Source organism: Fukomys damarensis, unplaced genomic scaffold (genome assembly GCF_012274545.1).
Source record: "Fukomys damarensis isolate Sample0158 unplaced genomic scaffold, DMR_v1.0_HiC HiC_scaffold_8, whole genome shotgun sequence".
In the NCBI taxonomy this organism is placed as follows: domain Eukaryota; kingdom Metazoa; phylum Chordata; class Mammalia; order Rodentia; family Bathyergidae; genus Fukomys; species Fukomys damarensis.
Genome location: NW_022900920.1, coordinates 20,184,356 through 20,208,498, shown reverse-complemented (window position 1 = coordinate 20,208,498; position 24,143 = coordinate 20,184,356). Strand labels below are relative to the sequence as shown.

General features: G+C 49.1%; 1 protein-coding gene across 2 annotated transcripts in view; it reads left to right on the top strand.

The window, feature by feature from the left end:
• The first annotated feature begins 9,122 nt into the window (after positions 1-9,122).
• The window catches only part of Kcnk18 (potassium two pore domain channel subfamily K member 18), a 19,160-nt gene continuing 4,139 nt past the window's right edge, over positions 9,123-24,143 (top strand). Inside the window, exons 1-3 of one of the 2 annotated variants that reach the window (XM_033761392.1) lie at positions 9,123-9,172; positions 17,300-17,579; positions 19,957-20,088. In XM_033761392.1, the coding sequence (XP_033617283.1) occupies positions 17,357-17,579; positions 19,957-20,088 (355 nt within the window). In that variant the 5' untranslated portion in view covers positions 9,123-9,172; positions 17,300-17,356. Of the gene's footprint in view, positions 9,173-17,222; positions 17,580-19,956; positions 20,089-24,143 lie in introns of those variants that run through there. The other variant, XM_010634536.2, reaches the window with a different exon arrangement.

The following is a 24,143-nucleotide window of genomic DNA, read 5'->3' as shown; positions in this document are numbered from 1 at the left end:
GCTTCGAGAAAAGTGCAACACATCTTTACACACAGACATAAAGGAGACAGACTTGGAGGCCAAGCAAGATGCCTGATTGCTCTCCTCTGTGCACTCAAACTTGCCCCCCTTCCATGAAACAACCCATCAGACCAAAGGCCAAGTAGCCAGAGCTCCCAGTGGGCTTCCATATTGCCTGGCCAGAGAGCTGGGGACAAAGAGCAAGCCTATGTCTAAAAATGAGATGGATGTCTATGTAACAGGATGACTAATGTTTGTGGGAAACAAACAGTATGCTGGATGGGACCTTTCGCCCAACTTAAATTGACTGGAGAAGAAAAGCCTTTATTGGACTACCGATATCAATCTTAGTTGTATCCAGAGACCAATGATATTGTCATCCAGCCAGTCTCTGTCTCTTGGGATCCTCATAGTAATAAAATAGCTGCGGGACACTAAGCTTGCATCATTCTAGGTTTGAATGCTGAAAGACAGTGTAGATCTTAGAACAGTCACGGCAGGAGTCTCAATGCTTCTGGTTGGTTGTGGGCCTATGCCTCAACCAATCAGTGTGGCTAAGGGAAAGCAACACTTTGCCCAGTCAAACACTTTGCTGAGTCAGCAGTAAATCACCCATGTTGAAAGTAAAGAGGAGGGCTTCCTTTCAGGAAAGACCGAGATATTTGGAAACAGCAGTCTGAGTGCCCAGTAGTAAGTGTGGAGGTCAACAAAAGTGACACAGGACATTACTTAGAGGTTAGACTTCCAGGGGCAGCACCTGGGCCCATGGTTCTAGGACCCAGGTGATCATCCCGAGATTCTCAGAGGACCCAGTCTCAGTCAACAGAAAAATGCCTCAGCTGTGCATGCGATCTCAGATTGTGAAGTCTTCAGTTTGATCTCGAGGCTGTCAATTCTGCAGATTTGTAATCTACTTCCTACTTCACTAGAGGCTTCAGCATGCCAGCAAGCCTCAGTTTCCCCAACTGTGTAATGGAATAATACAGTGAAAATGAAAAGATTTTTGCAAAACAGAAAATGCTTGCAGAGCTCTTGAGGGGGTGGGGGGAACTGGACAGAGCAAGGTCCTAGATTTGTGGCATGGAGGCTTGAGGCCACTTCACATGAAGAACCAGCTGACGTGTGGGTGAAAACCACAGCTAGAGAGGCCTGGCCAACCTTGGGCTAATGCCCTGCATGCTCACTCCCCTGGATGAGGACCCTGCATGAGGAAAGAGGCATATGGACTAGCTGCCCAGCCCAGTGAAGGCAGCCAAGCACCCCCAAGGGTGTCCTCCATCCACCTTGGACCTGAGCCCTGAATGGTGCATGAGTCTCAAGGAAAGGAAGACAGCGGTAACTCCCGGTTGGTCCTCTTGTCCGGCTTAGTGAGAACTCTAGAGCTGCGACTTGGGGAACAGCCAGAAGTGCAGGTCAGGGAGTGGCTGAGCCCAGGGTGGTGGGTGCAGTCCCCTCTTACCTTCTAGGAGAAGCCCACTGGTCACCTGTGCCCTGCAGCCTTTCCAGACTGCACACGGATCAGCTGACGTTGCTGAGGGCTCCCACACTCCTCTGAGGCATCGTTTCCTGATGTTTGTCCCTGTCCCTGTGTGCAGGAAGGGTGCATCAGGCCATGCAGACAGATCTCCTTCCCTGGCAGCCAACTGGCCTCTTTCAAGCCTGGAGCCGACAGTGCTGATCTGTGCTGAACTCCAAAATCTTGAAGTCAGCACCACTCCCCCTGCCTCTCCTTCATGTAGAAAGAGTTCTGAATGAAAGCCAAAGGCCCACAGGCTCAAGAAAATATTTTATTTTCAACTGCCATCTCCAAACTTGTAAAAAAAAAAATCTGCAGGAACAAAAACAACAAAATCCTGAGAAGGGAAAGTGGTCGTGACATCCTTTGCAGGGAAACAAGAATGAAACTTATAGAATTCCAACTCTTCCAATGCACAAGTCATCTGGAGTGGGATTTGTCTGGCTTTTGGATAGGGCTGCCGTGTGAATGTTACGGCTTGGTCCTGGCAGCGGGGCACCCCAGTACCCGGATCCACACCCCAACCCAGGTAAGGGTCTGCCTGAGAAGGGACAGGTGCCACCTAGCGGTTAGAAGCGATTTTGCTTCCATTTCGGCACCTGGACCTAACAGTCTGGCCCTTCCACAGGGATCTTGGGGAAGGGAGGCGGAGGGGTGGAGCCGAAGGTGATAGAGGCTGCTGGGCTTAGTTCTGCCTGAAGAGCAGTCTCAGGGGCTGTGAGCCTTGGTAGTAGAGAGGAGAGCGCTGGGGCTCTATCCCCTGGACAGGACGCAGTAGGCTGAATCTAAGAGCAGGGATTATGCTTTGGGGTCACTGGAGTCTGAATCTTTGAGGCTGAAATGAGGAGGGGCGCTATTCCGTATATCTGCAGATCCGGCACCATTCCACTATACACTTTCCACAAATCAGGAGCGAAGTGGGCATTTTACACTGATTACACTGATTTTTACAACTGCAAGAGAGCATCGTTCCACCCTCCCGCTTCCCAAGGGAGCGCCGTACGGATCTGTCTGTTCCTCATGCTCCCTCTGGTGGCAGTTACCTAAAAATGGTCTCCGGTCTGGATTTTGCTGAGCTACTGCGGCAGTGAGGCCTCCCAGGCATTCCGTAGGAAGCAAGAACCGGAAAGATCCTTTTGGTGGAGAGGTGAAGGACCAGGGTCCTCTTTGCAAGGTGATTTCCAGGTTAGAATCTAAAATGTAGGAATTCCCCTGGATGTCCAGCTCTGCCGATGTGCACAGGTGTCATGGGGGCGACTGGTTTGTGCAGATGGCCTGAAATCTGCTCCAGACTGGCAGTTCCTTGGGCACCAAGATGGCATCTCGGCCTTTGGGATTCCTTCTCCTCCATCCCTTCCAGGATCTGGCCAAGGCTTGCTGACTGGAGTGCTTTCTGGAGAGACTCTAGAGCCGGAGCCGGTCACCAGGTGAAGCATGGGGTGCTGCCAAAGCTGATGCTGGATGATCAACAGCAGTAGCCCCAGGGCCTGCAATGCCTTGTGCATTTTGGGGCCCTTTGCAGATGGCGACAGCTCTGATGGCTGAGAGTCAGCCCTGCACAGACTCTCATCAGTTACTGCTCTTGTCCCCCAACTCTGATTTGTAGCTCCAGGCTTCAAAAAAGTAATGCTTTGGGCTTGGGAGAAGGGCCAGGAGCCACTGGGGTGGGGAGGTTTGGGGCAGCTGTGAGGAGGGAAGGGAGATCAGCTGCAGGGGTAGGCACCAGACCTGCTCATGCATACACACAGGTGCGACTGAGCACTTAGTGAAGCTCAAGGGAGCAGAGCTGTGGTACCACAGTTCCAGAGGTGCAAACACTGGACCCAGGTTCCGGGCCTGGCTTGTGACTCTGATATCTCCCTGAACCCAGTTTTTGATTTGTATAATAACCTAGCTTGGACATGATGCTAAGGATTCTTTTGCACATCCAATATTCTCTTACACACACACACACACACACACACACACACACACACACTGAAAAGGCTGATGGTTTAAGTGGCCTGGGGGTATTTGTTACCACTTTTAATAAAAGGGACTCAGAATCTGCAACTCAGGATTTCCTTACAAAATTGTCTGCTCAATGGGGAGCCCATTGCCTGGACACCACTGCCCCCTTGAGGCAGCTAATCTAAATTTGCGGGGTGGTGACAAGCATACGATAGCTTGAGAGTTATAAAGGGGCTGGATCACATCCCCAAGAAGGAACACATGTCTATAACTAGATCAGATGACTTAGCTGCTTACCTCCTTAAGTTTTTGTCCTTCCTCTCAAAGCAGTTACTTAGAGGCAATCTTTTTTTTTTTTTGTTTTTGTTTCTTTGGTACCGGGGATTGAACTCAGGACCTTGCACTTGCAAGGCAGGCACAACGCCAGTGAGCTACATCCCTAGCCCTAGATGCAATCTTTAAGTGGATTTACAGCCTGATTACCTAAATCTGCTTGCAAACTTACTCAAAATTTGTGAGCTTCTGAGACCTAGGATACTCTGTGCCAGAGTGGATTCATTAAAAGGGGAAATGATGCTGATGCCAGGTGGAATTTGCATGTATTAAACATCCTATTTCAAAAATCTTTTTGCATTGAGGTAAAATTTGCACATCATAAAATCAATCACTGTATAGTGAACGATTCAGTGCCATTAACTTCCTAGCCCCTGGTAACTACTGATTTGCTTTTTTGTCTCTATGGATTTACTTATTTTGGATATTTAATTAAAACAGAATAGTACAATATTTTTTCATTTGTATCTGGCTTCTTCCACTTAGTGTAAGGTTTTTGAGGTCTACACTTTCTGGGGCAGGCATCAGCACTTCATCCCTATTTACTGCTGAATGCTATTCCGTTGTATTAAACACCAGTTAAATTATACACAGAAGAACTTTGTTGAGCTCACAGTTCTGGAGGTTCTAGCCAAGACCAAGTGGCTCCACAGCTTTGGGCCTCTGGTGAGGGTGCTGGGTAGTGACTGGCAGAGCCAACTGCTCACATCATGGTGGGGAAGGGGAAACGGAGACCCTGGGGTCCCATAAGCCCCTTGATCTAAGGACCTCCTATAGGCCCCACTTCTTAGAAGGGCACAGCACCTCCCAGTGCTGCCGGTCCAGGACAAAACCTTTAACACACAGACCTTTGGGGGACCCTCTTCCAAGCCACACATCCACTATATGTATAGACTACATTTTGTGGTTTGGGGCTCACTGGTTTGGCTTTCCTTCAGGTAGGGGAGCTCCAGTGGCTCCATGGGTCTGGAACCAGCAGCTCCCAAACAATACTGTTGTAATGGTATATGACCAGCCCAGGAGGCCGAGCAGATCAACACCTTGAAAACCTCTTCTAGCATCACGTCTGCTGCCATTTCATTGGGCAAAGTAAGTCACAGGACCAAGTCCGATTTTAAAGGAGTGAGATGCTAACACTCGCTTGCAAAGTCACGTGGAAAAGGGTGTAGAGGTTCCACCACACAGGCAGGAAACACAGAACTGAGAGCACTCGTTCTCCCACCATCCCCACTGCTGCCTGTTAGTAGTTATTATTTAAAATGCTTAATTTGCCTTTCTCTGTCATGTGTACATTTTAGCAGAAACACTCAGGATGTTGATGTGGAAGTATTTGCACTGTAGAATGATTCTAGTTAGAGACGCCACCCCCAACTCCAGAGCTGGGCAGCCAGACTGCCTGCCTACAGGAAATGCCTCTTGGGAGGCTGGGCTCCCACTCAGTGGAAACCTCCAGGCTCCTTCAACTTTGGCCTCTTAAGTAGTGTGAATCAGAAGGTGGCATAAATTATTCATCTCAAGGAACAAATTCAGAAATGGACAACTGGCTGGAAAAAAATTGCCTGCAGGGTACATTTGAACCTCTGCTCGCCTATTGAATGGCTAGACCTCTCTACCTAACATTAAAACATAGTTCAGGGCTGGGGATTTAGCTCAGTGGCAGTGTGCCTGCCTCACAAGCACAAGGTCCACACACAAGGTCATGAGTTCCATCCCTGGTACCAAAACAAAACAAAAATTATAACTCAGTTACTGGGAAAGAGTGAATCTAAATTGTGCAGAGACTGCACCCTGAAAGCTGCATTTCCTTTCCCCACCATGTTACCTGACACAGGAGCCTCATCTGCCGGTGGGAGGAAGGAGCTGGGTGTGAGTCTTGCTGAGCAGGAGACCTGCGGGCTCATCTGTGTGTATATTGTTGCCTCCCCTGTCCCACTTGATTAGGATTACACTTTGCTGCCTCTTAAAACATCCACTGATTTTTTTTTTGTTGTTGTTTTGTGATGAATACAATGTCTAAACTAACTACATCAACTTCAGATGACTTCTATCACTTTAGGTCCCTTCCTCCTTTCGCTGATGGATAAGGTGAAGTGCTGATCCTCTCTGTCGAATCACAGCTCAAGTGGGCAGTTGCATTTTAACTAGGAATCGCTATAGTTTGGATCTGGATCATCCCCAAAGGCCCACATGTTGAAGGTTTGGTCCCCAGTTTGCCTCCTTTGGAAGGTGGTGGAATCTCTAAGAGGTGGGCCCAGTGGGTGACCATTAGGTCTCATTGTGGGTCTGTTCTCTTCCTCTTTCTGCCTCTTTTGCTTCTTGGCCTTGATGAAGTGAGCACTGGTGCTTCCCTGTGCTCCTCCCACAAGGTACCTCGTGTGGGTCCAAAGCAATGGGGTCAACCAGTCAGTTGTTGACTGGAACCTCCAAACTGTTGATCAGAGCAAACCTTTTCCCTTTGTGTATTGATTGTATCAAGTATTTGTTATAGCCGCACAAATCTAACACAAGAATCATGTTATCTTTGTGATGTTTCAGATCTCCTCAGTATTATCCTCCTAGCTTTCGGGTAAAAGGCTAGAGTTGTTTCTCTTCTCAGCCATGAGAGGTTTTCCCTTTAGAGGAATTATTGAGTTTAGATTTTAATTTCTTCGCATTTACATGTGAAGACTCAAAATACTGCAAGTATCTTTTGGTAGGGAGACTATACACATTTGAGACATTTGCTCCTCTTCTCTCTAGCAAGACGTGCCTCCTAAGTACTGGGAGATTTTACCCTTCCATTCTAGCTAGCCCAGCTTCCCAGCCTGTCACATTACTCTAAAACAGGTTCTGTGTAGTGATGTCTCAGGCAGTGACAGTCTATACATCAGTGGTCCCACAGGATCATAATGGAACTGAACATTTCATATTGTCTAGTGTTTTTATTGTGCCTTTTCTACATTTGCACAAATGTGTACTCGCATTGTGTCAGCACTGCCTACAGCTCTCAGGACGGTGACGCACTGGGCAGGTTTGTGGCCTAGGGGTAGTAGGCTAGGTCTTACAGCCTAGCTATACAACAGCTTCTACCAGTAGGCTGTAACAGCACTGTGTGACATCTGCACAGTGATGACCAGTGATGCCCAGGGGTGAATTTCCCGGAATGCATTCCTATTGCTAAGCAGTGCATGACTCTATATCAAATATCCCATGGGGAAAAGTCAGACTTGCATTCGGTGTTCTTTAGTCCATTGTGCCTGCTCTGAAATGACTGCTGGGACCACTCTTGATTTTTCCTTCCCCAACTAGAGGCTCTGCAGAAGCCAAGTCCCTGTCTTTCTGCAATGCCCACATCACCAAATACTGAAAGGGAAGAAGGGCACACAGCAGTTCTCCTAGGGAAGGCATTTTCCCACTTCCGAAATTGAGTTTTACCTTCTCCTCTTGAGGCAGACTTTAAAAGAGGCTGTCACTACCTCAAATCCAAGCAGCTAACGAGCTACAGAAACAGACTGAACCTCGGAGTGTCTGATTCTGGAGTCCAGTATATAATGGAGACAAGAAGCTAGCAGGATTTTGAAGCAGCTGCCCGACAGCAAACAAGCAGGTAGCTGCATCTTGGGGTAATAGGAGGGAGAAAGAAAGTAAATAGTTAATCAGGGCCAGGGATTTAGCTCAGCGGTTCCGCCGCCTGCCTTGCAAGTGCAAGGACCCAAGTTCAATCCCCAGTACCAAAAAAAAAGTAAATAGTTAATCAAAGGAAGAAGTTGGTGTCTTTTCTGAGGTAAAGAAGCAGGACATGTAGGAAACTGGGATGAGACCCCATAAAAGTAAAAATCCCTCCTTTGTGTGGGGCGTCTCAGTTTGTGGAATAGTTGGGTGCTTTGCCTGTGGAATGATCATCCTTACTGTCCCTAATTAAGCCGCACTGTTGGTGGCCAGCTGTGTTTCTTTACTATAACCAACTTTTATTTCACCCTTAAAACTAGCCCAGTATGTTTTCCATCTTACATGCAGCTAAGAGCTCATGCTATCCGATGACACTGCAGCTCTCTTATATTTTGAAGGACAGGATTTTTGCTAGTCGTCGTTTTTCCCCTCTAATTTCTGCAGATGGAGCATTTGTCTCTTGACTGGCTTTCACCTGGCTATCTAGAAGCAAAAGTCTACAAATCCTCTTTTGTATCAGAATCACAATGCCGCTGTTTTCCCCCTCACAACCCCACTTTCTGAGACATAGAAAGCATTTGTGTTCTAGCGCCTTAAAGTATGCTCCTCTGTGGTCCCTAGGCTTTTAGCTCAGCTGCAGGCAGGCAGACACAGGTTTTTTGTTTTTGTTTTGCTTTGTTTTTTTAAGGAGAAAACCACTTTTAATTGAAAAAACAAAGCAGTACATCTCATAAAGACTCTGTTATTATAATGTTCCTTTTGTAGAAGTGAAGGATTTTATCTTTTGGGTAAAAGGAATATGGTGGCTGAGACAGCATTGGTTTAATGTGCATTTCTCTAGCATATGTATCATTGCTTGGTGCATAGATGCATAATGATCTGGCTTGAATTCATTAGGTCTATAGGGGGGTAGATTTTCAAAAGGCCTCGATGACATGGCTGGGGTCACTGGTCACCTGATTTTTAGGGTGAGCAATATCTTGGTAGCTCCCAAGATAAGGTAATCTGCAGCCACAATGGCCAGTGGGCTCTCACTCTCACCCTCACCATGAGTGCTGGACCCAGGCCAGGCTGGGGCCTCGGTAGTCTTCCCCTCCCCCCTCCCTATTTGACTGTTTATCATTTTATTTTCTCTTCCACTGACACAGTTATGCATTCCTGGAAATTAATCAGCTTCTATTTCAAGTCAGCAAGAGAGTTCAGGCAAATCAAAGACTATAACCCTATGCCACTCAAACTGGTTACACCAGAATCCTCCAAAAAAAAAAAAAAAATCCAGCACTGGGCAATTAACCCAGAGATACAGTACTGCTAAGCTACAACCTCCATTCTTTTTTTTTTTTTTTTTAATTTTGATGCAGGGTTTTGCTAAGTCTCTAAGTTGCCCAGAGTGGGCTTGAACTTGCAATCCTTCCACCTCAGAGTGCTAGGGTTATAGAGTTAGGGTTAGGGTCAGGGTTAGGGTAAGGTGGGCAGCACTGTGCCCTGCTACTTCACACTCTTTTAACTGTGAGTTTCTTTCCTTCACCCTCAGGACTTTGGGAACTTCTCCTCACCTCATTTGCAGTGTCTGGTGCGGAGCTTGAACATATGCAAAGCCAACGTAATTGACTGGAAGGGTCAACCTGTGAGCTACTGTGACCCAACTTGTAACATGAGCAGTGTCAACTCAGTGCTTCCTGGTGCATTGGTGGAAAGGACAAGCATCTTGACTTCAGAAATGCAGTAAGTACTAAAGCTATGAGGGTGAATAAAATAGCGTCCCCACCCTGGAGGAGCTAACAGTTTAAAGAGGGATGGCAAACATTAAGTACATGTGTATAAAAAGTCATTACATAATTGCATCGAGTATCTTGCTACATAGGAAGCCCTTAATACATTTTTGTTGAAGTGGTTATGAAGTGCAGGGCACCATTGTAGCAGAAAAGGATAAGCTATATATCACTTAGAATGTCTTTTCAGCTACCATAACACCGACCAAAATGATAAGAATAAGCTAGAATGCTGTTCTTCTCTCACCTCACAGTCTGGGACATGGTCCAGGGCTGGCAGAGTGGCTCTGCTCTGTGCAAAGGGATTTCATTTATCCTTTTACCCTGCTACCCTCAGCAAGCAAATGGCCATCATGCTGTTTGAGTTCACCCAATGGGGCTGGGGGAAGAGGGCCACAGAGATGGGCTGTTTCTGCAGGGCTGTACCACGGGGCGTGTTCTTCAGTCTCCTGAGTATCTAAGAGGAACTGTAGGGTACGTGGCATAGGGATACCAGATGTCAGGTGCTGCAGGTTATCTTGAACTCAGTGTCTCCAGTAGGGGGCAGTTCTGGAGTGTTCTGGGTGTGATACCAGGAGGACCAGGGGAGAACTTCCTCCTCCAAGACTTTCCGGTTTTTACGAGCACCTAGTACCCCATATGAAATTTCTTCCTATTGAAATGTGCAGAGTGGGTTATTTCCTCAATTGAACTCTGACTAATACATTCAATTTCTCACTTACTGTGAGGATTAAACAAGATCGTGCATGTGACATCCAATATATCTTCAGTATATGGTACTTATTACAAGTGCCAATAATAGCAATAAATTGATTTTTTGTGACCCACATTATTCTTAATCTTTATTAAATTTATTGTTGTATTTTAGATATACTGTACAGTTACACTCATCATTGAGATCTGGTACCTTCATGTGACTTATCTTGGTTCTTTTTTTGGTTTTTTGAGACAGGATCTCACTGTGTAGTTGAGACTGACCTGGAACTCACTATGTAGCCCAGGCTGGTCTCAAACTCACAGGGATCCGCCTGCCTCAGCCTCCCCAAGTGCTGGGATTACAGGTGTGCACCACTACACCCAGCACTATCTTGCTTCTTATTCTTCCCAATTCCTCAGCCCTCCCTTCGGCCTTTCCACCCTTCCCTGAATTAATCAGGGCTCTCAGGGCTACCCACAAATCCTCTTAAACCAGCTTATGCCAGAATCCATCTTCAGTGTTTCTGAGGATAATTTTGAGACACCCCTTAGCCAATAAACATCTAATGAGTGCTGGTTGCTGTACTGACAAAATTAATTAACAAACAGTGATTAATTTGAACTCTAGCTGCGCTATGCTTGTGCTAGGCAAGTCACATGGTCACATCCAACTGCAAGAAAGGCTGGGAAATATAGTTTTAAACTACATTAAGTCATGTCCCTATCTGAACTTTTATTACCAGGGAACCAATAGATGAATGTGGTTATGTGAGTAGATTCTGGAAAATAGGATGTGATGAGAAGTAATTGCAATGTGTGGGTCTTGACCTTTAGCAAAGATACATACCATTATCTTCTTTCCCTTTTCCCACTGGCTCAGATGGTGGTAGTCAGCTTGTTGAGGATGAGAGAGTAGGACAGTAGAAAATCTGATTTGGGCCTCATATTCAAATCACTGTCTCAAATCAAACTTTGTTTGGTGTCTTTCTCTGGCACATATGGAAAGGGTGGGTGCTTCTAGACCCCAAAGTTCTAGAATAATTAAAAAAAAACCATCATCACAAGACAGCATGGTGCCTTTTGAGCATATATAGGGATTTAAAGTTCCCAAAGCCCTTTTATATGTAATTTAGACTTTCTTCATTCTGCCCTGACCAACCAGGACAGCTACCTGCAGGCTGTAAGAAGTCATAGCTAAAATAACATTTTATTAGAGCCCGTTACTGTTCTTATTCAGAGTGTCCTTCAGAAAGGCTCAGTGCGCTGAAGCCTCTGGGCTTTAGGGACATGATTGGGTCATCATAGCCCTGACTTTGATGGTGGATTCATCTCTGATGAAATCACAATTTGATGGCATTATTGGGAAGTGATGAAAATAGGGTGTGGAGCCCAGTCAAAGGGTGTGACTATCTGGTCCCTCACTCCTGCTTCCCCTGTCTCTCTGTGTTTGCTTCCTGGCTGCCCTAAGTGAGTTGCTTTCCTCTGCCTTGCTTTCCACCATGATGTTTCTGCCTTGTCACAAGCCTAGAAGTAATGGAGCTGGATGACCATGGACTGAAACCTTGGAAATTGTGATCCAAAATAAATCTTTTCTTCTTTAAGTGGATTTACGTGAAGTGTTTTGTCACGGTCACGGGAAGCTGATGCTTGTGGAATACTTGCCAAGGGCTCAGAAACATGCACCGCCATCAAGGGTGGTGATGGCAGCAGCAGTTTCAGGATGCCCTCTCTGCCTTAGTGGGATATGGTCAGTTTTGCCCTCAAAATTAGTTTGTTCCTTTTTCGTGGGCAATGGACACCTGCTAGAGGCTACGTTTTCCACTTGACCTTGTGGCTGGGTATGGCTATGACAAAATTCCCATCAACTGAATGTGAGCAGAAGTGATGTGTGCAATTTCCACTTCACTGGCTTAAAAGAAATTGATTTCCCTCCGTTCTTTTGCCTTAAACTAGAACAGAGATTTGCTTAACAGTCCAGTTTTAACTCTGCAGAGGAGGACAATGTCCAAAGATATTGTTCTCATGCTTAAATGCACTTTAGAATCACCTGAAGGGCTTGGCGAGACTGCTGGGTCCCACTTCTGAAGTTTCTGATTCAGTAGGTCTGGGATGGGCCCCAGGAACTGCCATTTCTAACGTGTTCACAGCCAGTGTTCATTCTGTTGGCCCAGGGACTGTGCTTGGAATACTGCAGCCCTGGGATGTGGTAGAGCACAGAGACAGACAGATCCTGGGCACTTAATGCACCAATTCAGCAGAGATGCCCAAGAGAGGGACAACTTCCCTCTGGACTGTCACTCTGAGACCAACCAACTTCCATTTCTGTCCAGTCACTTGTGATGGTTAATTTTGTGTGTCAGTTTAATGGGGCCATGTGATGCCCAAAGAACTGGCACAAGATTATTTCTAGGTGTGTGTGTGTGTGTGTGTGTGTGTGTGTGTGTGTGTGTAATATTGCAGGAGAGAGTAGTGTTTTAATCTCTTGACTGAATAAAGAAGATCCATCCTCAGCAAAGAGGATGGCCATCATGCAATCCCTTGATGGTCAGACTGAATAATAAGATGTAAGAAGGGAGAATTGGCTCTCTGTTCTTGAGGTGGGACGTCGTGTTCTTCTGTATCACAGTGCTGGGATATCAGAACTCCAAGTTCTGGGGCCTGCAGACTTACACCAGTGACTCCAGCTTCTCTGAGCTTCAGACCACTGGCTTTTTTGGGTTTCCAATTCACCAAGGCTACATTGGGGAACTTCTCATCACAAAATCGAGCGAGCCAATAAATAAATTTCCTCTGTATGTGTTAAATTGGTCTGGTTTCCTTGGAGAACCCTATTACCCCATTGCGTGCACATTTTGGCCCCTTTTGTTACAGTTAGTCCCCTTTCCCCATCCACTAACTGAGTGACGGTCTAGGTATGGAAGGGGGATCCATAGTCAGGATTTGGTCCAGGGCTACCTACAGTTCAATGAGGTTTCTCTATGGTGTCGCCCTACAAGCCCGGCTGTTATGAAAGAATTGCTTTCTTCCCATATCCCTGATATTGCAGGCCATAGAACCTCCCCCAGGGCATAGCCCTGAGGCCACAGGTGGAGACCTGAGTAACAGTCACCCTCTGGAGTCTCCGTGTGTGGCGTGGCCATCCTGTCTCTGCTGGTCTTCTTGTAGTAAGACATTTTTTCTTCAATTCCCACGCTTTCCCCTAACATCACTAAGCCTATAGCTCATACATATAAAGTTGGCTGTACAACTCGATTGTAACACAGCAATTTCACTCTAGGAACCTATGCCATGTCAAAATGTAGGCGTGTAATTGGCTCCTTATTTTTAAAAGAGTTAGTGCATTACTTGTGATCGAGCAGCCCACTCCCTGAATGCCTGTACTCTTTCAAGAGACATAAAAGGGAAAAGGAGGGATTTACTAGTCACTTTCCTGTTACTAGGATAAAATATGTGACACTTTCACTTAAAGGAGAGCTTTATTTGGCTCACGTTTCAGAGGATTCAATCTATGGCTGGAGGGCTGCGGGCAGAAATGGCACAATAGAGGAAAGCTGTTCAGTCCATGATAGCCAGAAAAAAGAGAGAAAAAGGAGCAGGAGACAAGAATAAATTCTTCCAGGTCACACCCCCAGTCCCCCACCTCCACCCAGGCCCCAATCACCTAACAGCACATTCGTGAACTCATCAACGGGTTAATCAACCAAGATCATATCGCCCTCCCATGATCCATCCACGTACCAAACTCATGAGCTTCTGGAGGACATTTTAGTTCTAAACCATAAGAAAAGGAAAGAGAAGAGAGGAAAGAACGCGGTAGTCATGTCTCCAGGCAGCCAGCAGCAGGAGCGCTCACACCAGCTGAGGCCATGCTGTCCTTCCTGTCTTAGTCCAGTCATGTTACTGTAACAAAATACTGCAGACTGGGTAACTTATAAAGACCAAAAATTTATTTCTCACTGAAAGTCCAAGTTCCAGGTGCCAGCATGTTCAGAGTCGGGTGAGGGCCTGTCCCTCATGGCCTCCTCTCATGGCATCTTCCTCACAGGGTAGAAGGCTGCTCTCTCCAGGCCCTTAATAGGGTCACTAATCCCAGACATGAGGGCTCTGGCTTCATCACTTACCCACCCTTAATGACCTCACCTGTTGATACTCTCATTTTGGGTCTGAGGTTTCATCATGTGAATTTTCAGAGGACATCTACATGGATTAGAAGGGTTCATTTTTGGCTGTCAGAATAATACTACCTGCTTTCTCCACTATCTGTGCAAATTGCATCTACCAGGACGGAGGTGGGTCCTCCAGGAGTGGCTTCAAAGGGTGGCTTTGTTTTACCTGTATATTGTGATCCTGTGTAGTTGTAAGGGTCAGGGGGAAGTGGACGTTGCTGGAGACCCTTGCAGTAGGTCCCAGCCTCCTGTGAACCACCACAGCACCAGCGACAGGTTAAAGAATGACTGAACGAGACCTGTAATGAAGAAGCTGAATCTTGGATCCTGGTCAGTGCTGCTGATGACAGCAAAGACAAAGGCCCCCAGGCACATCCAGTATTTAGTGAATACAATCGTGAGAAGGAACAGGAAGCTAGGGAGCTTCGAAGGCATCAAGTGAATTCCTGCCAAACACCTGGCATGATGGCGCCAGCCAGGGCTGTCAGGGAGCCGACACTGCTTATCTTGCTATGATAGAAGAAACCGGTGCGGGGATCAGGTGCAATTAGCAAGCAACCCACAAGTGAGAAGCCATAATTCAGGGGAAAGGATTTTAATTGGGGTCACACTGACCTCAGCTGCATGTAATTCAGCAGGGCCCGGCCACTTCAGAGTCCAGGACTTAGGCCTCGATGAGAGCCATTAGCAAAGGAGTGACACTAGCCCAACTCTGCTAGCTGCCATGCCCGTTTGAGTGACACAGGGCTTTGGTCTGACTCCTGATATAAAACAATATAGCTGAATTAGGGAAGGCAAGAAGCACGTGCCCCTCACAGCCCGCTAGTACTGGGCAGGGCTATCTCCTACAAGTAGCAAAAATGGTCTGACCCTTACAAGAGGAAAAAGCGACGGTTAGTTCCCCCATCAGGACCTGAAAAGTGTGCCATCAGGGAGACCTGACGCTACTGGTCCACTCTCAGCTGGCCCTCGTTCTGCTCCCCTGGCATCCATGATCTGGTCCCTTTCCATGTCCACTTGGGCTGCCCCACTCTTGGAATCCCTTTCTTGTGCCTCCAGACACAGTGTGTTAGCAGCTCACTGTATTTTGGCACACGAGCCCATGTGTCTATGTCTTCCCTTTCCACGGGACAGTGGAGACCTCCATTACCCTGAGCCATCTGGCCCTCCCTCAGAAGACCCTGGGTGTTTTATGGCTGGCTGACTGGTATCCATCTGCTGCCTCCTTAGCAGAGGATTTAGGCCTCTCCCTGACCTTCTTCCTTTCTCCTTGGGAAATGGGGCTGGCTGGCCTCTGGCACTGTTAGAAAATCCTTCCCTTCCTCCCTCCGACAGAGGAACTCAGAGAGCTGTGTAGTTGAGGAGATGTGTAATAGCCAGCCCTTGTGGTCCTGACTTTACCCACAGAAGGCCCCTTCTGTTATGAGTTCTCACCCAGTCCTACTGCCACCATCACAGTGGCTCACATGTGGCCAGCTGACTCCAGGGTACTTCAGGCAAGACCAGGCATGGTGGTGTACACCTAGGATCCCAGCACTCAGGAGGCCGAGGCAGAACGATTACCATGTGTTTGAGGTCAGCTTGGGCTACATGAGTTCAAAGCCAGCCTGAACTGCTGACAAGACCCTGTCTCAAAAAGGAAAAACAAAACAAAACAAAGAAAATCAAAATGGAGTAGTTTATAAACTAGGCGCTGTGATTAAGGTCTAGATTGTCCCTTGAAGCTCCATGTGTTCAAAAGTGGAGCTTTTGGAAAGAAGCTGGATCACGGGGCACCCTAACCGAATGTGATGTTAGAAGAGGGGCCTGATCGGAAGATTGGTCACTGGAGGCTTCACCAGAGAAGTGCTGCTTCTTTCCACACCCAGCTGAAGATGATGCAGCCACATGTGTCCCCTCTCTTCCAACCCCAGGACTCCAGGCCCTATGGGGCTAGAAGCCCTGGTCCCCAGGGGGAACATATCGAAAACCCCAGCAAGGGGTTCATTGAATTACACCTTATGCCTGCCGCCTGAATATTTTAGGATCCTGGCATCTTGTCGGGGGACATCAGCCTGACCGGCTGCTGGAAATGCGGCTGCTTTCCTGCAGCGAGGGACATGGGTGGAACCAGTGGACACCACAGCCCAGATAGGAGGTGGTTACTTGGGGCCAGATGCCCTGAAGTAAGGAGGTGGCTTCCGTCAGAGAATCCAGAGGGCGAGGGGAGGTCGGGATGGGTGGTGAAGGAAGAAGATGTTGAGTCCTGGGTGTCTCCCTGACCCAGTATAGCAACAGGGTCTACGTATTGTCCTGCAACCTGCCTCACCCAAGTTTGCCCTTGGGGACCATTGCAACTTTGGAATGGCCTTTCAGACTCATTACTCTTGAATTTTTCATTCCTCCAGTAAGCTTCAAATGCCAGAATCATTGCACTAGTCCACAGCCACCGCAGTCCAACGCTGATGAATTGTCAAAGAATGGGACAGCCGGGTACCCACATGGGTACTGAGTGTCTCGGTCCTGCAAGTCCGTCTTAGAGCTCCTTGGACACTCTGGTTGCCAACGACAGCAGATACAGAGGGAGCGTATCTATGAATGTTTATTGGGAATAAAACCTGTGAAAGGAAAGGGGAGGAAGAGCCTTGGCCACAGTAAAGCTGACAAAATCCCTGTGTCTCCTATTATCCAATGGGCTGGAGCAGCAGGTGGCCTGCCCAAAGCTGAGAGTCAAGGAAGTATCCTCTGTCTACTGTGAGGCTACAGGGCAGGTGCAGATGCTACAGGGGAGTGAATAACTGGGGCCGGTCATTAGAACCATACAGGATTAAGGCTCCTGGGAAACAGCGAGGCCCTGGCTGTACTGTTATTATTATTACTGCTCATCAAGGAGACCAGGTAGGCGAGGCCAACTACAGGAAGGACAAACACTGGCCTAAAAACCAAAACAGGACTTGGTACCTGGAAATAGAAGCTGAAATTTCAGGATGGGAAAGGCCAAACACAGCACAAAACAATAGCCACGCCGCTTTCCTAAAGCCCCTGCAGGGCAGCTCTGGAGCTGGCCACTGGATCAATAGCAATTTGGGGCGATAGCAGGGGCGCCATCAGAGTAATTCTGATGAATTGAACGTGATGGGTTCCGGCTGCTTCCCCGGTCCTTGGGGAAGTGAATGTACATCCACTCAGCACTGGAGCCCGGCCATCCTCCAGCCACTCCCACCTTTCTGCTCTTGCAGGGTCTGGATGCTCTGGCTTCTTCTTCCTGTCCAGCCCCAGGCGCTCTGCTCCAGGAGATGGAGGCTGAAGGGGCGCCCCCCGCCAGCGGCTGCTGCCCCGTGGCCCTAGGGAAGCTTCTGCCAGGCCTCTGCTTCCTCGGCTGCCTGGTGACCTACGCCCTGCTGGGTGCTGTGCTGTTCTCCGTGATTGAGGGCAGCCAGGTCCAGAGGGCAGAAAATAAACCCGAGTTCCAGAAGTTCCTGAGTGAGATGTCTAGAATCCTGAACTGCACGGCGACAGGTGGGTGCCTCCCCGGGCAGGCAAGCCTTTCCCCTGTGTGTGTGTGTGTGGGGCGTCTCCCCGCATCCCCCCACTCCTGGGAGACCTTAGGGAAGCGACTTCTCTCTGAGCCTCAGTTTTTCTCCTTTGGAAAAAAGGGGAGATTACTGGCCTCTCAAGAGTGCTGCGGAGAACATAGGAAGAGCACGAAGTCTAGGATACTCTGAAGGGTCAGTTCTCTTTCCTTTGCTGCAGTCCCAGCCCTAGCCCACCTCGTAGGCAGGCCCTGGGGAAAGCAGACGGCTGGATTTGGAGGGCTGGGCTGAATGCAGGAGATGTGTGGCCCAGCAGCTTCCTAGGCTGCTCCTCAGAAAGTGGGAGGTCTGCCTGACCCAAGATTCGGTTTGCAGAGTAGAATTTTTCTTTTTCCTTTTTTTCTTTTTTGGTACCAAGGATTGAACTCTGGTCCTTGCTCTTGCAAAGCAGGCGGTGGAACCACTGAGCTAAATCCCCAGCCCTTGCAGAGTAGAATTTAAGGACTCATACAAACTGGGTTGGGATCCCTGGGATAAGCAAGCAGCCTGCCCCTGGCTGCCCACTTCCTGTTTCAAAGACTTGGTCCACTGAGAGGCAGGGGAGGGGCTGTGAGAACAACTCAGGGGCTGGGGCTGGTGCCAGGTGCTCTCCCACCTGGCTGTGTGGTTCCTCTCCTGCAGAGAAGGAGGAATCCACCCACAGTTCAAGCCTTTGTGGGAAGCCCAGCAGATACAGGACATAAAGCTCTAGAAGACGCAGGTCACTTTACAGATGTCCTTATTGCAGTCCATTAGTCATGTGCTGCGGCCAAAGGAAGTCTGCGAAGATATATTCAGTGGAGCAACAGAAAGTGAGAGTCCATGAATAACAGATAAAGGATAAACAGGCTCTCAAAGCCAGGGCAGGGACTGGTGCCGGGAGCTTGTCCCTCACTCCCTGATGTGGCCAGGCTCAGCCAACTGCTCGCCCTCCTCCCCAGGCCCTGCCTTGTCCAAAGCAGACTGTTTCAGCTGGGATTGCCTCAGGGTGGGTCCAGTGAGGCTGCATCTCCCCTTGGGGAAGGGTGTACTGTGGCCCCTTGCCCGACAGACACCTGGGAGGGGCCATAGCCACTGCCAGGGAGCTTGACCTATGGCAAGTTCAAAGATCTCCGAACCAGCCCACACTTCATAATTATCCAGGGACTTTGTCTAATGTACACTTTCCCAGGCTCTTCCGGAAACCACTTTGTCAAGATCTCAATGGCAGGCTGGAAATCTTAATTTTCCGGAACGATTTCAACACACAGTAGGGCACGAGAACACAAAGCTAGTCCATCTCCATTTTGTACTGATTTTTGTTGAAGATTAATATGATTTTTAAGTACTAGTTAAACGCAGATGTTGGGCTGAACCATTTTCACATAGTACCCCATTGAGTCCTCCCAAGAACACTTTAGGTTGGAAATAAATTGTCCTCCTTTTTCAAATTTGGAAACTGAGGCACAGGGAACCTAAGCAACTGGTCCAAATTCACAAACTAGAAACATAGAGCCAGGCATTCAACCCAGGCATCTGGAATCGAGTCTGAGTCTTTTGCCACCAAGTCTTGCAGACAGGGAACTTGAGGTTGGGAGAGCAGCCTCTTGTCCACGGTTACAGGGAGTAGCCAGGGTCAAGGTTGAGCCTAGAATGAACTTCCCACTGGCACCATCCAAAGGAGTGGCGACTTCCCCTGTGCACCATGCAGGGTGTCATCTTTTTCTGACCACACCAGGGCCTGGCAGGCAGCTTCTGGGGAAGCCAAGCCCATGGCTGCACAGGCCAACAGACCCACTTGTGGCTTCTCAGCAGGGGTTGGTGTTTTGGAAGCCACAGCTTTCTAGCCTGGAAGAGGCAGCCTTAGGAGCTGGTGTTAGGAACCTGGTATGATCACCACATCCCACAAGCTTATTCCTCCAGCCTGGGTATGATTTATATCCATTTGATGGCTTCCATTTCCTGCACGCCATTTTGCTTTCTGTTTCTAGGAATCCCATGAGAGAGACAGAGCAGAAAGTTTTTAATCCACTTTTGAAAGGTGAAAGAAACAAAAGTTTTCAAAGTGAAGGGAGCCCCCGGAGGCCAGGCAGCAGTTCTGGGGCTGAGCTCAGGGTGACGGGCAGGACCATGTGTTAGGGCTTCGTCTCACGGGCTACCCAGCCTCCACATCTGTACTGGGAACAGGGAGAAAAACTCAGCCGCAGAGACATTTGAAAACGTTGATGTGGAGAGGGACCCCGGAGTGGGGAGCTTCCGGTCCTCGGGAATACCCCGTCCCCTTGGCATGGACAGAACTGTCGCCATGGGCAGAGCATCTGCCTCACCCTGGCCTCTTTTTCCAGCTTCAGAAGACAAAAAACAGGAAGTGCTGAATCTTCTACAGGAGGTGCAGCCCGAGAAGTGGCTCCAGACGCCGGAGGACTGGAACTTCCTGGGCTCACTCTTTTTCTGCTGCACGGTGTTCAGCACAGTGGGTAAGTGCAGAAGCGGGTCCCCCCCACCCCCCGTGCCCACTGACCACAGCCTGCCTGGGAGAGAGACTGGCGGAGGGTGGAGACTGGGCAGGATGCTCAGATATCCAACCCATGAAATGCAGGAAAAGGACTGATTGCGATTGCCTCCCTGTGCTAGGCCTGTGGGGTACAGGCAGGCACTGTTCCCATCACAGGAGTCAGGGCGAGCAGAGCAGGGCTGCCCCAGGCCTATCCACACCTCTGAGTAAACCCTTCCTGCACAGGCCCCATGAGCTAGGTGTGGACCAGATGTTAGACCCCGTTGCCCCCACCCCCCGAGTGTTCCTGCACAAAGCGCAGGAAACAGGCCAGATGTGGTCCCCGCCTTTGTGGAGGCAGCCCCACAGCCTCCCAGGCAGGTCAGAAGCGTTTGCAGGCCCCCAGGGTGGTTTGTGTGTGACCGTGATGGCTCAGGGGATCTGTGAGCAGAAGGGCGAGCTACAGGGGATGGGGAGCCCAATGGGGGAACATTTCAAAAGCCTTGGGGGGTGAGAACAGGGAGGGCGGGGTATGAAAAACGGCACTCTGGACCCATAAGAGCACAAGCCTGTCATTGCAGCAAGCTGAGCAGCGTCTCGGGCCTCTACCTGATGAATGCAGGAATCCTTCCCCTATTCCCTCATCCACTGTGTCGACAATAATGTCTCCCAACACTCAGGTGTGCCTGATGCGCACCGCAGACCTGCGGAAGTGGTTGTAAAAGTGTGGTTCCCAGGCAGCAGCCTCCACCTCTCTGGGAACTTGCTAGGAATGCAGATTTCAGGCCCCGTCTGAGGCCTGCTGAGCTAGAAGCTGTGCATGTGGGGCACAGCGATCTGCATCTTCCACTCTCCACGCGATTCTGATGCGAGGTAACACTTGAGAAAGCACTAACCCAGTGCCCGGGGTCTCAGCCCGGCTGCACATCGGAATCCTGTCTGCACCTTCTACAAGTTCCCATGACTGGATCCTGCCCCGGTCCAATCAAGCCTGGGTGTCCGGACCACACTGGAGTGTCAACTTTTTAAAGAGCTCTGCAGATGATTCTGATGCGAGTCCAGGCTCCGAATCAGTGATCTAATGGAACTGCATTAGCGTGGATTAAATCTCAGGAAAGCAAAGCTACTACCCCCTGCCCAAGTGAATTAGGACATCATGCCGCTCATAATTACCCTGGAAGAGGATGCCAAGCATGCGCCACGTGGTCCATAATCAATAATGGTCCTTGAAGGGCCCTCTGATGCTGCTGCTTCCTGCCCTGCATCTTGGGGTTGCCTGAAGTGCCTCCAGGCTAGGAGAGGGATACCCGCCGGGGGTGAGGTGGGTGCCATCCCTCAGCAGGTCGGTGTCCCTTAGAGCAGAACGGAAGATGCCTGACGGTTGTTAAAAGGTCCCAGGCTAAGTGCAGTGGGCTGACTGTATCAGAATGTGCGGATGCATTATAGGGAAAATGCAGTCCTGCATCGTGCATTTCGGCTTTCAGTAATCGGGTTAATCGCTCCCTTAATAGGAACTGTGTGTTCTCAGAGACTCGCTTCCTGGGACATTTTCTGGAATGGGTCTTGTCTTCTGGGTCTTGAACACAGCTCACTCAGCAGTGGCCATGGGGCTCTTGGTCTGAAACTCAACAAACCCATACGTGCCAAGGGGACTCTTGGGCCGGGTGTGCCAAAGGCTGGGTGTTCAGGGAAGGGTGCAGAGCCTTCTCAGCTGTGGTCTGTGCAACCCGGAAAGGTCACCAGATTTCTCTGTTCCTTGTCCCCCAAATGCAGGTAATAGTGGAGAGTGCTGTCATTGGGAGTTTGGCTGTGCAGGGAATTTTGACTTTCAAAGGTACTGGATATTTAGGTGGGTGCAGTGACAGACACACCCTAAGTGAGGCGGGAGCTGCGGAGGGCTGTGATCAGCCCCACCTTCCACTTAAAGGGATTGTTCTGTCTGAAAAGCGAGAGAATGAATAGATGAATGAACCAAAAGGGTGCTCCACAGCGGCCCCAACTCGCGTGGGCATCCAAACGTGTCCCACTGAGGGCGCGAGCAGTGGGGTTCCACGTCCTCTCCAGCTTTGCAGGAGCGCCGAGGTTGCTGCGATCTGCCGTGTCCTTTCTGTGTGTAGCCACCTCCATAGCCGAGACCCCGCCTCACCTGGCTGTTGTACCAGACAGGCCAAGTCTCTGTCCCACTGCAAGCGAAACTGCAAAGTGACCCCCACTCCAGCAGTGCTACCTGTGCTTTACCTGACCCCATGTGCTCGGGGCTCAGAGAGCACGGTCTCTTAAAAAACACGAGGCCGAGTGCTTACTACAGGCCAGGCACAGTTTTAAGCCCTTCACATGGAATAATCATTTTGTCCCCTCAACTACCCAGTCACTTGGGGGCTAGTGTTCCCTCCTTTCATCTTCATTACAGAATACACATTCTTTTTTTTCTAGAACTGGGGATGGAACTCAGGGTCTTTGCATCAAGCTACTTCCTCACCCTACTTTATTACCATATTTTAAAATTTTAAGACAGTGTCTCGCTAAGTTTCCAGGCTGTGCTTGAACTTGCGATCCTCCTGCCTCAGCCCCGCGGAGTGCTAGGATTGTGGGCTCGAGCCACCATGCCTAGCTTCAGAGTACACATTCTTACCCATTATGCCTTGCTGCCTCTTATCTGTGGGGTTCTGGATTCTGTGTGCAAAACTTCTCCAAGTGGGGGCTCATCAGTGACTCAGTCTGTTAACCAAGGACTCAGGCCTGCCTGCTCTGTGCTTAAACCCCCAGTTCCTTTCTGACGCCCCAAATCCAAGCCTGCCGTCTGTCCTGCTGAGATCTCTGTCCTGCTGAGATCTCTGCCCAAACTGGTGTTCAGCCAGACGTCACACTTCTGTGCTTCTCACACCTCTGCCAAGCACAGCCTCTGCATGGGACGGGCACCAGCACCTCCCGCTGGCCTTCTGGCACAGCTGTCCACAAAGCAGCCCAGGTGATCTTTCCAGGATGTAAACCTGATTGAGTTCACGTCCTATGGTGGCTGTGACAAACTTGGCCACTTAAAGCCACAGAAAGTTGTCCAGCTTGGGAGGCTGGAAGTGTGAAATCAATTGTACCAATGTCAAAGATCAAGCTGTTGGCAGGGTCACAAGCCTTCCAGAGTCTCCAGGGACCTTGGCGGTTTCCAACAGTTCTTTTCCCCAGTATTGGAGATTGAGCCCAGTGATCGCTGAGCTACATCCCCACCCCTTTTTATTATTTGATTTTCAAATAGCATCTCATTGAGTTGCCCAGGCTGGCCTTGATCTTTGAATCCTCCTGCCTCAGCTTTCTGAGTAGCTGAGATCACAGGTGTGTGCTACCATGCTTGGCTGCTGCATTCTCTGTGGGTAAAGTCTCCTTCTGCCTTTCCCGGATAGGTCATTCATGGTGGCCTTCAGGGCCAACACAGATAAAATCTCCTCCTGTCATGCCTCTCAACCAATCCAGGGTCCCTTTCCAATCTAGATTTCATAAATTAAGACTGAGGAGGGGAAGTTTTCAGCCCTCCACCCCACTCCTGTCTCGGCACCCTCTTTTTCCTGTGAGTCCTTAGCCCCTGCCCACCTCCCCAGCCTTTCCCTGCTTGTGTGACCACTACCACACTGGCTTTTTCCTGGTTCCTCACTCAGGGTAAAGCTTGAGTAGAAGTTTAGAAAGCCCCCTCTCTGCTGGGCAGACATGGCCCTGTTCCCTGAGCCCTGGGCCTGTAGCATGGTGAGTGCATAGCAGGCCGGATTTCAGCTCCAGTCAGTCTGTGTGAATGGCCCTTTGTCATACCTACCACTGGTCCTTTGCATGTTCTGCTGCTTCTTCTTCACCTGGCTAATTCTTGGCTCCTCTCCTCAGAGTCATCTTACCAGGACGCCTTTCCCGAGCTTAAGTCCAGGACAGGTGCCTTTCTTCTAACCTCACAGAGAACACTCTGCTGCCTTATCCTCTGTTATTGATCTCTGTAATGGGATACTCACAGATGTGGTTGCTATGGTTTTTTTTTTTTTTTTTTTTTTTTTTTTTTTTTGT